At 47.3% G+C, this 14433-nt stretch overlaps 1 protein-coding gene across 2 annotated transcripts; it reads left to right on the top strand.

The window, feature by feature from the left end:
• The first annotated feature begins 408 nt into the window (after positions 1 to 408).
• LOC125509115 (RNI-like superfamily protein) lies at positions 409 to 8984 on the top strand. Of its 2 annotated transcripts, none has more exons than XM_048674009.2 (3): positions 409 to 678; positions 7347 to 7714; positions 8103 to 8984. In XM_048674009.2, exons 2-3 carry the CDS (start codon positions 7359 to 7361, stop codon positions 8710 to 8712), a joined length of 966 nt encoding a protein of 321 aa, XP_048529966.1. In that variant the 5' UTR covers positions 409 to 678; positions 7347 to 7358; the 3' UTR covers positions 8713 to 8984. The 2 variants fall into 2 exon arrangements, with proteins under 2 accessions (XP_048529966.1, XP_087375985.1); XM_087519859.1 differs by lacking the exon at positions 409 to 678 and adding an exon at positions 3706 to 3988.
• The last annotated feature ends 5449 nt before the right edge of the window (positions 8985 to 14433 follow it).

The raw sequence follows: 14433 nt of genomic DNA, 5'->3' as shown, positions 1-14433 counted from the left end.
GAGAGAGAGACTCTTGTCGGCCTCCCCGGCCGCCCGCGTGGAAGAAAGAAAAGGCAGCGGCATCGAGGCATATTCGTCCCCCACTTGCCCGGGCGATCGGCGTCCGGAAAAAGCCGCGTTCGCCGCACGCTCCACCGGCCTCCGCTGGCGACGAGACCGTCGGCTGGACTGCTGAAAGGGCTGGCTCCTTTTCCCTCTGCTCGGTTCCCACGTCCAGAGGAGAGTCTCACCCGTCCCAGCTCTGCTGTCAGATTACAAGATCGAGTGGGAACGCGCTACGATCTGATCAAGCCAATACGTCCAGCATCATTGGAACGCAATTAACGTCGCCTTAACAATCACAGAACCGTTCCGTTCCGTTCCACGGGAATTGCACAGCAGCGACCACAGCCAGGCTGAGGCAGGCCGACGCGGTACTTAACGCCCAGCAATACGCACGCGCCCGCTCCGCTTCGTTCTCTTCGCCCCGGTTGAGTAGGCCGAGAAGGAGAGCGAGACCCATGCCCGACACCGCCACGCCCCGCAGTTCCCGACCCAGCCTCCGCCGCTCCTCGCCGCCGGTGGCCGCCGCCGGACAAGCTCCCGGCCCCGATCTCCTCCTCTCGAGGCAGCGCCCGTCGGGGCCGCGCCGGTCGCGCCCCGGCTTCCTCCTCCCCCTCCCCCCGGAGATCCATTCGGGTAAATACTTCTCTCCCTCCCTCATGGCTTACCTTCCCTAGGCCCGATCGATTTCGCGCCCCCCGTAGCCCGCGTCGCGGGGAATTGGGCCGAACCCGTCGCGGGACTCCGCGTCCGCCTCTCGCCGTTGCGGGATTAGCCGTGAATTGCCTGATGTCTGCGCGCGCGCAACTGGTGTGGATACAGTTGATTCCTCCGCCGCCCATGAGTTCGCGCGGGTCTGGTGGTCGGTTGGTGCTGACGGATTGCGCTCCTAGATAGAGTATGGGAACGATGGAATTGTTCGAGATTCATGCTCCTGTCTGTCTGTGTCGGTTCGCGTGTCGGTTTTGGTGCTGGTACGGTTCGTGGGATGGACATCGCCTAGTTTCTCTCATTTGTCCTTGCGCTGCTGAAATTCTCTTTGTGTGTATCCGTGGGGAAACACGAGTCCATTCGTTCATTGTTAGGTTCTTGTGTTTTCCCCCGTTTCACTCTATGGTAAATTGTGCGGCAAAACTCCGAACCGTGTGTCACTGGTTTCGTTTTCTATGGAAAATGGAACGGGGGCGAGGCCAGCCCCATTGAAGAAAAAATTGGGCGGCTACCTTGTCAAGGGGAGGATGGACCATCCCCAGTGAAAATTGCATTTGTGGCACCTCTGCCAGTTACGGGATCAGTGGATTAGTGGTGAATGTGATAAGATTCGACCTTCTTCAAATACCCCTTCTCTCTCAAGGGATTTTTAGGTTGTATTTCTTCTCTATTGTGGATGAACTAGAGTTATATAGTTGCATTTCCTTCATATTCCACTACAATTCTGAGTAGGCTATCGCAATTGTAACTATGAATTTGGGCTTTCAGCTTTGTTATTTCGTTCCAGCTATTGCAACCGGAAATTGTTACTCAGCAGAGGTTTCTTAAGGTGGTTGTTTAGCTGCACATTTCCCATTTCGCCAGTTTCTTTTTTTTTAGGGAAAGTCTTCATGGCGCTCCCATTTCTCTAGTTAAAAGGGCTGAAATCTCTTGTGGGCTGCTTTCTCTTTTTAATGTATCTTTGTTTTGCTTATATATATAGGATTCGTAAGTATGCATGGTATGTATGTACCTTTTCATCTTAATCTCAATGTATTTGTTCTAATGCACAATAAAGTCTGCTGGTTTAGGCCAACTCCAACTCCAACGCAGCGACCCAAACGGATGCGGATTTTGTCTGCCTTTTGTCCGTTTGCTTCGGCTAGGCAGACGCTAATGTCTGTTTTTTGTGCGCTGGCCTGTAGGTGCGCCCAACGCAGACGGACACATTTCGCATTTGCATTCGCGGAAGGACAGATTTTGAATATTTTTAAAAAATTGAAAAGGTAGCAAGTCTAGTTTTCATTAAATAAAACTAAAATACATTAAATAAAAACAGCCAGTGGTGGGCGGTAGATCTAGGTAGCATCGGCGTCGCCCTCTTTGATCATGGTTAGGTCAACGTAGACCGGAGCCTCCATCCATGGTAACGCCTGCTGGAAGGCTGCTAGCACTGTCGCCCAGCTTCCATCTCACGCTCGGCCGCCTATCGCTCGGCCTCCTTGTCGGCCGCGCCCACCCACACGGCTGGGCATGAGACGTACACTGGCACCATGCTCGGCCACAACCACGTTTGCGCAGGCTCAGGCGTGGATGGTGCTGGCGGCGGTCGGGACGCGTTCGCTTGCATTCCGGCCGCCAAATTGGCCAGCGCCTGCGCAAGGCCAGGCCACCTGGCGAGCTCGTTGAGCTCGGACTCCTCAATGGCCCTCTTCTGCGCCTCCTCGAGGGCCCACAATGTAGGCATTCTCCTCCTCCTCCCGTGGATGGTGCATTGGGTGCATGATCGAAGGATAACCGCGTAGCTCCTCGTGCTCGGTGGTGAACCATGCGTCCCAGTTTGGTGAATCCACTGCGTATGCTGGGTCGCGGCAAAGGTCGAACAGGAGTTGAGCACGGCGGCGCGTGGTCTGAGGTCGGCACCACCGGCATCGGAACCCTATCGGGATTGAGGTGCCACCCGTGCGGCAGGTTCACGTCGGGCCACGGCACCTGACACGCGATGCTCCCAGAAGTACTGGCAGCGGTGCACCGGCATGTATAGGCAAAAGCGTGGCCATGGCTCAGCACCCGGCAGCGCCATGGTGAAGTTGGCCGGGCGGCGTCACCCCGATGAGCTGCTGGCCTCGTGGTCATTCTTCCAAAACCTCATGGTGGCGGCGACTAGGGCTGGGTTGTTGGGCGGATGGGGTGGGGGGCAAGAGGAAGAAGAGGATCGGGGAGGAAAGCATTAAAAAGGACGGGTGTGGACTGGTTTTGTTGTCTGACGTGCGGGCCCGAGTGCACGCGTGGAATTTAATAGGACCGGTGGGTGGTGGTTGGTCGGCCCACGTGCGGGCCCGAGGCAGACACCGACCGGATGCGCGGCACGTTTGTCTCGTGTCCGTGTGGACGCAAATTGGGCCCAAATTTGGGGCAAAAGTGCGTCTAAGACGGACACCGAGCAAACAGAATTTAGGTTTGCGACGGCTTGTTGGGCCGTGGTTTTTGGCCTCGTGGACCCAAATGGACCAAAGCGGACGAAATGGGTTGTCGTGTTGGAGTTTGCCTTAAACACCCTTGATGAATGGGTTGGAGTTTACTTCTGGGTTCATATTTACTGGCTAGTATGGTGTGGAAACAGGCTAGCTGATAAGTTGAATACCTTAAATGCTCAAATCACTGGTACTTACTAAGTCACGGCTCCACTAACTGTACATACCTTAGTAACAAACAGCACAACATTTTATTGGCGGCAATTGAAGCGGATGGGGAATTACTTTACTCTTTTGTTAGGTTCAACCTACATTACATTCCGGTTTCCATATGAGCTGCACCTGCACTATGTATTCTCATTCCTGTCTTTTATGAAAAGTTAGCTGAATACAAACTATTATAGTTACCTCCCTACTTTAGAAGTTAGCTATAGCATGCATTGCTGCCTCCGTTTGATTTGCTTCGATTTTCTTTTGTTGTATTAGAAGGAGCACACAAAAGCTGCACACAGATTAGAGAGCCAAAGCCATCAGCGGTGATATTATCCAAAAACACAGGCTGACGCAGTATTTAATGCCCACCAATACGCCCGTGCCCGCTCCCCCCTTCTTTCTCTTCAACCTGGTTGAGGATGGCCGAGAGGGAGAGCGAGATCCATGCCCGACACAACGGCACCTCGCAGATCTACAGTGTTTGGCCTCGATCTCCTCCTGAGCCAGCCACGGTCGGGGGCGCGCTGGTCGCGCCCCGGCTTCCTCCTCCCCCTGCCAGATCCATTCGGGTAATACTCCTCTCTCTCTCCCTCTTGGCTTCCCTAGGCCCGATCGATTTCACGCCCCCCCTAATCCACACTGCAGGGAATTGGGCCGAACCCGTCGTGAAATTCCGCGTTGCACTGTTGCTGGATTAGCCGTGAATTGCTGGTTGGTGCTGATGGATTGTGCTCCTTGGGAGTATGGAAATCATGGAATCGTTCGAGATTCATGCTCCTGTACGTCGGTTCGCGTGTTGGTTTGGTGCTCGTGCGATTTGTGAGAAAAACATCGCCTGGTTTCTCTCATTTGTTGCCGCGCTGCTGGAAATCTTTTGTGCGTGTTCGTCAGAAAGCACGATCTATTCGTTTATTTTTAGGTTCTTGTGTTTTTTCCTTTTCCACTCTACAGTAAATTGTGCAAAACTCTGAACCTGTGTCACTGATTTCGTCTTCTATGGAAAATGGAACCGGAGCGGGGCCGGCCCCTGTTGATTGAAGAAAATAAATTAGGCGGCTACCTTGTCCAGGGAGGGAATGTTAAACAGGTGTATACATGGTGTTGTCAGAGCGGAAACGGACGGAACTGAGTGCTATCATATTTGTTTTCATATATTTTTGCAGAAGCGGAAACGAATACAGAAACCCCGGAAATGAATACGGAAACAGATACTACCAGAAACGGACACGGAGCGAATACAAAGCAGACACGGAAACAGAAGTGGGTGTTGACCGGAACTTTAAAAACCTTTGAATCAAAGAGAAATTCACGCAAAATACAAACAAATTTAATGAATTGTTAACATGGCTACAAAGTAATATCATTATGTTAGCAACTTAGTGTGGTATTGTAGTAGTGCTGGACCATTGTGTATATGGTCAAGCTGAGTACATGTGTGGTAGTAGAAGTTGGGCTCAAATGATCCATTCTATTCATTGTTAATTGTGTATTGTTTGGTGGTTGGACTATAAAGCAGCCATAGGTCTATGGTAAAAACGGAAATTCCATATTCACGGAAACGGGAAGTTTCGTTTCCACGCCTATTCCACTGGAAAACACCGTTCCGTTTTTGTTTCCGTTTCCGCATAAAAAATTCTACTTCCACTTCCATTTTGCAAATTTCCGTTTCTGTTTTCATATTTCCTCTCCGTTTCCATTTTTCCTTGGAAATACGGAAAGTTTCCATTCCATTTTCATCCCTTGTGTTGTGGATCATTCCCAGTGAAAATTGCATTTGTGGCGCCTGTACCAGTTACAGGATCAGTGGATTAGTGGTGAATGTGATAGATTTGGCCTTCTTCAAATACCCCTTATCCTCTCCGAAGATATTTTTAGGTTGTATTTCTTCTCTGTTGGGGATGAAATAGAGTTTTATAGTTGTATTTCCTTCCTATTCGGTAGTCACTACATTTCTGAGTAGGCTATTGCAACTGTTACCATAAATTTGTGCCTTCGGCTTTGTTATTTAATTCCAGCTATTGCAACCGTAAAATGTTACTCGGTGGACGTTCTTAAGGTGGTTGTTTAGCTGCAGGAGTAGCACATTTCCCATTTCCCCTGTTAAAAGTGCTGAAATCTCTTGTGGGCTACTCTCTCTTTGTAAATCTATCTTTGTTACTCAGCTTTCATAAGCACGCATGGTATGCATATACCATTCTTCTTAATCTGCATGTACCATTCTTCCTAATCTGCATGTACTTGTTCTAATGCACAATAAAGTCTGCTGGTTTAAACTCATTTGATGAATGGGTTGGAATTTACTTTTGGGTTCATATTTACTGGCTAGTATGGTGTGGAAAAAGGCTAGCGATAAGCTGAATACCTTAATTGTTTATATCATGTCAAGCTCTGATACTTACTAAGTCATGGCTCCACTAACTGTACATACCTTAGTAACAAACAGCACAACATTTTGTTGGTGACATTGAAAGAGAATGTGGAGTTACTTTACTTTTTTTTGTTAGGTTCAACATACATTACCTTTAGGTTTCCATATGAACTGCAGTATTCCTGTTCCTGTCATTAATGAAAAACTAGCTGATACAAACTATTATAGTTACCTTCCTAGTTTAGAAGTTAGCTGGAGCGTACATTGCTGCCTCTGTTTGATTTGTTTCTATTTTTTTATTTATTTATTTTGTATTAGAAGGAGCACACAAACTCTGCGCGCAGATTACAGAGCCAAAGCCATCAACGATGGTGTTATCCAAAAACAAACAACAGGCTGCTAAGGAAAACAAAGTAGGCCTAATAAAAAAGCGGAAGGTGGAAAAGCAATCTACAGTAGTTCAAGAACTCCCAACTTCCCAAAATCTGAGGCACATAAGTTTTATTGTAAGTCAAACTGTGTTAAGTTTGGGAAGAAGGTTGAAGTTGCCTCATTCCAGGAAGTAACACAATTGATCGTGGTTGTTAGCACCTTAGTATCTCAGAATTAATCCTTTGATCAGATTGGTTTAACTTTATGTTTTAGCTCAATAATCCTTAGGCCGCATTTGGCAACTTGGGAAAAAATATACAACCAGATGAAATCTGTACTACCTTAAAAAAAATTAGGTGGTGGTGGTGGTGGTGGTGGTGGTGAGTTCACTTCCCACTCCACCCCAATCTCTCTCATCTATCTAGAACCCACCAGACCTGTCCTGTTTGGAAGAGTTCACTCCCCACACTATCGCATCTCCCTCATCTATCTAGAACCCACCAGACCTCTCCTATTTGGAAGAGTTCACTCGCCACGCATCCGCATCTCCCTCATCTATCTAGAGCCCACCAGACCCCTCCTGTTTGGAAGAGTTCACTCCCCATGCCATCCGCATCTCCCTCATCCATCTAGAACTCACTAGTCCTCTCCGGTTTGGAAGAGTTCTCCCCACTCCACCCAATCTCCCCTACTCATCTAGAACCCACCAGACCCTCGGGTTTGAAAAAAAAATCCATAAATAAAGAACTAAAAATTAATGTACTCGGAGTCTCAAACCTCACACACGCCTGTAGGTACGCCTTTTTTGTTTGTATTATCATCGTTTTAGAAACTGTAATACCGTAGATTTAGAAGGGATTCAACACTTGAGCTACATTGTGATCGAATAAAATATAAAACAATTGGCTCATGTTGTACCTAGTGCTTACCATATTTGTTTGCATGTCGAGGATCACCATACTTCTTCTCACTAGTTATTGCACTGAACCTAGAAATAGAATATGTGGTAATTGAGCCAATTTCCTGTTCGTTTTGTGAACTAACTTGTTTCATTTTATCACGACTGTACTCATTCATATGTGTTCATGGATACTCATATTTGGGCACAAGCTTTTATTAGTGCCATGTACATGACAGAAGCCTGGCCAGATCTTTTCACCAATTGATGTGTTTTTGTTGATTTTCAGGATTTGATAATAATGGGGGAGAGCAAATGGATGGGAAAAAGATGGGAGGAGATGGATACTGATGTTCTCGTGAAGATATTTAAGGAGCTAAACTTGGTTGAGCTATCACCAGTATCTCAAGTTTGCCGCTTATGGCGTTTGGCCTGTTCAGATCCACTTATATGGGGCACTCTTGACTTTGGGCTTCTAAAATCCAACTTCATTCAAACAAGAGCATCTCCATATATTTGGGTTGATGACAGGTCTGACAAGAGGCTTGCAAAAATACTACGGGTGGCAATGGCAATTAGCCGTGGAAATGTTAATTGTATGATATTCCATTACAATCTGTACATGAAAGATGAACACCTGCATTACATCTCACAAAGGTAACTAGTCTTTGCTACGTAGTTTTATTTATGTTTTGTTTCTGTAGTCCGCTATATTAAATCTGCATTACATCTCACAAAGGTTGCTTTAATTACGAAGCTCGTGTGCCCAATGAGCTTTGTAATTAAAGCAACCTTAAGACATTAAATTGGTGAGGGGTTAAAATATTATTGCCTTTAATCTTCATGGCTTGCACTGCCAGTTTTGAAGAATATCTGTGTAGCCATTGAATCTATAACAGGTCCAAGGAATGTTTTTTAAGTTGAATGGATGGTTTTATATCATTGATCATATCTTGACAATGCTCTTGATGCTCAAGTTTTATGGCGTGTCATTGTAAATTGAGGAACGCTAACAGTAAATAGTTGTGTACTCCTTGTTTAACAGATCTCCTCATCTAAAACGATTGGTTATGCCAGCATGGAACCGCATCTCAAGGGCGGGAATATGCCAAGCTATTGAAAGGTGGGAAGAGCTGGAGTCCTTGACTATGCCTACCATTGGTCATCCTCCATATATCATGGAGGGGTTAGCCAATAACTGCAAGAACTTTAAAGAGCTCAAGATCATGGGTTCATTTGATCTCCTATTTGCTTCAGCAGTTACCACATACCTTCCAAAGCTGAAAGTCTTGAGCCTTCGTTGCTCAAAGGTGACAATGGGTGCCTTGCAATGTGTTCTGAACTCGCTGGAGCATCTTGAGGTTCTGAATATTTCCCACTGCCTGCTGTTTGAGATGGCGACGAATGGGCGTAGGCAAGTGATTCATGAGCTAGATAACAAAGCTCTCGAGAGAGCTTCCCGGCTGCGGGAGTTCCACCACTGCCAAAGCAGACAATGCGTCGCATGCCAGCGAATGATGCTGGATGAAGGTATCTTGCGGTGGTATAGGTATGAGGACTGGTTTTGGCGACGGGATGAGGTGAGATCGCTTGATCTGAAAGATTATGGGAGGCTGTTTGGTGCACAGTGTGAGATGCTGACATCGGTGGATTAGATGCTAATCGGGAAATAAACCTGCCTCCTCATTTTAGAAGCTTGCTGATGACGAGCCAGTCATTCGTAAATCATAGCAAAGCATCGGTAAGCTGTAACCCTAGAGAAATAATGGCAATAATAATGTGCATGCATGGTGGTGTGGATAGCTTATGTTGTAAATGGATGAATAGTCTGTCTTGTTTGAAGGTGTTGTTGCATATCTGTGGTGTTCAGAATGTAAAACTCAGAAACATATGCTTTGAAGTGATGTTTGCATTGGACTTGGATTCATCGTGTTTCTTTCATGCACTGGTTAGGCTATTTCCAGGCCCAGGTGGGCTGTGATGGAAATAACCCAGGTTGGCTATCTACAAGCTGGTACTTCTTTCGGTGCCTTTATTCTTCCAAAAGAATTTTCTTCCAATTTGTTTGTTGTTTGAGCACTCTCTCCGTTCCAAAATAAGTGTCTCAATTTTGTACTAACTTTAGTACAAAGTTGTACTAAGGTTGAGACACTTATTTTAGGAAAGAGGAAGTATATTTCTGCTGTCATGTAGCATGTCGTGATCTTCCTACCTGCTTGTCTGAGGCTACGTCGGTGAAGGTGTCAACATTTTCTTTGCGGGGAGTGAAGGTGTTAACATTAGTGTGATATACTTAACTATTTCATAATGTCATGCGTATAGTTTTTTTTTTTTTTGAGAAGTAAAACTTTGTAAAGAAAATTATTCTTATCTACAATACCAAATATATAAAATATGAAACTACATGTTCTGATGAATTTGATCAAAGTTTGTAAGATTTAACTTTTAAAAAAATCTGTATGCACTGCATTATGAACAGAGAATACTATCTTACACTTGAACGCAGTGGAGATGTTGAACGCTCCTGTGATACTATCTTACACTGAAACGCGAAAAAAGAAATGGAGGGTGCTATTTAAGAACTAAGTTGTGCTATCAATCAATAAACAACAAGTATGCACCATTTTTCTGATTGATAAATATCTGGGCTTGCCAGCAAATGTGGTGTAAATAAAACAGACTTGTTTCAATTTCTGATTGAATGAATTATCAAGAAAATTAGTGTTTGGAAGGAAAAATTACTATCCGTCAGGGGAAAGGAGATCCTGCTTAAGGCTGTGATCCAAGTCATACCCACCTATGCAATGTTGGTTTTTAAAATTCCTGAAAAAAATTGCAAAGGCATCATTGACGTGATATCGCACTTCTGGTGGGAAGACGAGGAGAACCAGAGGAGGATGCACTGGATGGCCTGATGGAAAATGTGCGTATCTAAAAACCAAAGAGGAGTGGGATTTCGTGATATTCCTTGTTTCAACTTGGTACTGCTCGCCAAATAGGCATGGCACCTTCTGGATAATCCTCATTCTTTGTGTGCTACAATTCTAAGGGTTAAGTACTATCCTGATGGCGATTTGTTAAATTCTAAGCAAAAGAAAGGCTCTTCTTTTACCTAGCAAAGTATTATGGCTGGCATAAATTCTCTAAAACATGGCTATATTTGGCGCGTAGGGAATGGACAAAATATCAATATTTGGGAAGATGCCTGGATCCCAAATTGTGCCACTAGAAAAGTTGTGGCGCCTAAGGGGGGAGAACTGTTAACTACTTAACTGAGGTGGGTGATCTGATTGATCCTGCTTCGAATACTTTGGATGAAGACCTGATTACACAGACAATGTGTCCCATTGATGTTCAACGGATTCTCTCAATTCCAATCTCGCAACATGATATGCCAGATTTCAGTGCTTGGAGTTATACGAAAAATGGTATATTCTCGGTTTGGTCTGCTTATTTTGTGGAGTGGGACTATGGAAGTAAACTATGACATTCTAATGGGATGGTGCGAACCACAATTAATCCTATTTGGAGTAAGGTATGGAAGTTATCATGTCCGGCAAAAGTCAAAAAAATTATATGGCGTATGTTACATGGAACACTTCCATGCCGGGTTACGCTCGCTAATAGACATATGAAGGTCACGCTCATTTGTCCTACTTGCTCTGAGGTTTCCAAAGATACAAAGTACATGCTTTTCCTTTGCAGTAGAGCAAAGAAGGTTTGGACATGGGGATGGATGATATCATTGATAAAGCTTGCAAGGTTGACCTTGCTGGAGAGGTGGTGTTGGAGTACCTACTACTTCTACCAGATCAAGAATTAAGGATAATGGGTTATCATAATGTGCGTGAAATGATTGTTGTCTCAGCATGATATCTATGGTGGGAAAGACAGAAGTTAGTGCACAAGGAAACAACTTAGAATGCACTTCAGATTTTAATGGGGATTCTAGCCCTTACGTCAAACTTCGTAAATGCATCATCCCCCAAGGCTTCTATGAAAAAGGGGGGTTGGTCATGTCCCCCTAGGGGTTTTGTGAAACTTAACATTGACGCTTCTTCTGACCACGACCTGCTTAGGGGCACGATAGGGGCGGTTTTGAGAGACGAAAAGGTAGGTTTATCGCGGGAGGGAACGCGAAGATTGACGATTGTGCATATGTGTTGATGACGGAAGTCTCAGCTCTTAAATTTAGTATAACATTGGGAAAAGGGCGGGATCTAATCGCCTTATTATTAACTCGAACAACCTGGAGGTGATTGATATCATGAAGGATGGAGGACAGTCGGCGGGTGCGGCGGCGGCAATTTTCGATGATTGTTTTCATTGTGCCTGTGACTTCGTTGCTACTAGATTCGAACACTGTAACACAGAAGCAAATAAAGTAGCTCATGAGCTTGCAACTTTAGCTAGATTTTCTTTGATTTCAGATTGGTTTGAGGAACCTTTAAATGAAATTGTAATGATCCTCACAAATGGTGTCGGGGATATACCCTGCGGTATGATCCGGCCGGAGTTATAACCCGGTTGGGACTTAGTAAACCGGCTGACAGTTAAGACAGACAGTTAACCCATACGGTAAACCGCCAGGTTGATAAACCGGCTGACAGTTAAGTCAGGTGGTAAGTCAGATGATAAACCGGCAGGAGTCAAGTCAGATGATAATCCGGCAGGAGTTAAGGCAGACAGTCATAAACTGGTACCAGTCATAACCCGGCAGATAATCATAAACCGGCACCAGTTATAACCCGGCAGATAATCATAAACCGGCACCAGTTATAACCCGGCAAACAATGATAACTTAGTTGTCAGGAGTTATGAGGCCCGAGACGTTATGAAGCCCAAGACGTTATGAAGCCCGAGACGTTATGAAGCCCAAGACGTTATGAAGCCCATGAAGAGAAGTCGGAATAATTTAAGTCTTAGTCCGAGAAAGACTTTACATGTAACCCGCCCCTTCAACATAAGGAGGGGCAGGGCACCCCAAGAGGGAGAAGAAAGAAACAATCTCTAGGGCTAGACACAAAGGGGGAGCCGGCTTATGCAGCGACTCTCTCATGAGCATAATGAGATCTAGCCACAAACATCATGTAGGGCTATTCCGGATGATGTTTTTCGGGGCCCGAAGCTGTCTAAATCTTTGTCTTGTGTTGCGTCTCTCGATTCCGCTCAACCCCTCTCAAGCTACTACAAAGATGCGTTGACCTCACGACTAAGTCCTCACACTAAGACATCTGCCGTGACAAATCCACGACAGTTGACGCCCACTGTGGAATCTGCGCACGGTGGTAATGAGTTCTTGAAATGATTTCTCTTAGGGTTCGAGAAGCTTACAATTTCGTCGGAGGAAGAAGAACCGGCACAGAAGTTCATGTCATTGACGAACAGTCAAAACGGCCTATTCAATATTTAAAGATCAAGAGGAGATCAGGGCTGCATAAGTTCAAGCGTTGTAAGTCGCCGAGATCGAGGGGATTTTTCCGCTGAAGCCAAACTGCTACGGCAGTCAATCAACGCTGTCGGCAGTCTTCCATGGCGGGAAAGGTAGCCATACCCAATTGCTACGGTGTATTCAGTCAATGGTCCAATCGGCCAGACTATTGCTACTCCACGTAAAATCCTAAGCTACAACTCCCGAAAGATCAATGGTTGCTCTTACTACTTTGAGCGTGGAGGGCAGATCAATTCCAAAGGACTCCCACTAAAGCGACTTACCCACGGACTCGAACGCCTCGGTTGACCCGCCCTGTTGACCACCTTCCTGAGCCGCCCACGTCTCAGCCCGCAATCAGAGTTATGGTTGCCGTCAGCCCTTTGACGCGCCGCCCAACAAACCGCCTCCGAGGCCCTCGCCCAGCTCGCTCCGCCCGCCACCCGCGTGCCCAAACCGAGTTGCTGCACCGGCTAGTTCCGGCACGTCCTCGAGTTGCCGGTTTACTGCGATCACACCTGCGGCTCGTCTCGCAGCCTCACTTCGCCACCTCGGCTCCTCTTCGCCCGCGCAGGCGTGCATCCGCCGTGGCCGCGCCTCCACCTCCGCCTCACCTCTGCTGTTAAACCACCGGGCGACGCTGTCTTCGCCGTGTGTATCTCCACACTACCACAAGCCACTGCGGTTTCGAGCCACTCCGGCTGGCCTCCCGTGCCGTCCCGCCAGCTCCGCCCGGCGCCTCCTATGCTGCAGCTGCGTCCATTACCGCGTCTCGCTGATCCGGCCCGGTCGCAACCCGCCCGCGTGCGCTAGTCTTTCGCGGAGAGCCAGCCTCTCGCGCCCGAATCGCCGCCAGCTCCGCCCGGCACCTCCTATGCTGAAGTTGCTTCTGCGGCCGCTTGTGCTTTGACCCGCTGCCTCGTGCCTCATCATCGCGCTTGAGTCATCGTTGCTGAGCTCAGCCTTGTCTTGACGGGTAGCCTTAAATCGACGGGCTTCAACCCGTTTCAGCGGCCAGTTGATCACCACCATGGCCTCAAGATGGCCTCGAGGAACCACCTTTCTTTAGCGTCCAAACCGCCTTCGCTCAACCTGAGACGCCCCTGATGGTGCACCTCCGGACCGCACTAAGCCACCTGAGCTTCTTCTCGCCTGTAAACCGGCCCTGCTGCACCGTATTGCTCCAAACCAACTTCACAAACCGCCAACCGAGCTGTCCTCGCCTCCAGCTGAATCCGCTGCTCCCCTGAGTCGCCTTTGAGCCGCCCCGCTGCCTCTGCCGCCGCACGCCCGGGTGGGCCCCTCCAGCCTCATCTGCATCATGACATCCAACCTGTCTCTGACGCCGGATCAATGGTCGCTTCGCGCCCATCCGAGTTGCTGCACGCGAGGCACCGTTTCTGTCCATCTTGAGAGCCGTCGTGCCTTGCCTCCGGACCACGGAAGACCGCCCTGAGTCACCATATCTTCGGTTCCAACCAGAACCCGGCCTCGTTAAATCGCCGCCGGGCCGCCGCAGACTCGCCCCGCTGTCTGGACCTGCCCTGCTGCTTTGAGCCGCCTTGCCGGTTCGACGCCTCTGCTGCGGCCTCTCTCCGAGCCGCCGTGTAACGTCCTCGATACGGCTATATCTCCTACGTGTCGAAGCACAACTTAAAAGCATAACCACATTAAAAACAATGTCGTAAGTGAGGTAATTTTCACAACAACCCATGTAAATAAATAAATGAAAAGGTACATAATTGACTTACACTCGCCACGTCACACAAATACATAAATAAATCATTACATCCATCCAATTCACTCATGGTCCGACTATGATACCAAAATAAAGATCAACCCCCAAATGCGACAAAATCCCCGATCGCCCCAACTGGGCACCACTACTAATCATCTGGAAAAGACACATAGTAACGACGAGTCTTCATCGAACTCCCACTTGAGC

Source organism: Triticum urartu, chromosome 1A (genome assembly GCF_056163025.1).
Source record: "Triticum urartu cultivar PI428250 chromosome 1A, HENAU_Tu73, whole genome shotgun sequence".
Classification (NCBI taxonomy): Eukaryota; Viridiplantae; Streptophyta; class Magnoliopsida; order Poales; family Poaceae; genus Triticum; species Triticum urartu.
This window is presented reverse-complemented; position numbering and strand designations above follow the sequence as displayed.

Bases quoted from the DNA above. Each gene is read 5' to 3' on its own strand.
- LOC125509115 (XM_087519859.1), top strand. From the start codon at position 3,839: ATGGCCGAGAGGGAGAGCGAGATCCATGCCCGACACAACGGCACCTCG. The intron at 3,989-7,346 runs GTAATACTCCTC...GTTGATTTTCAG, and splicing joins CCCCTGCCAGATCCATTCGG to GATTTGATAATAATGGGGGA. The intron at 7,715-8,102 runs GTAACTAGTCTT...CTTGTTTAACAG, and splicing joins CTGCATTACATCTCACAAAG to ATCTCCTCATCTAAAACGAT.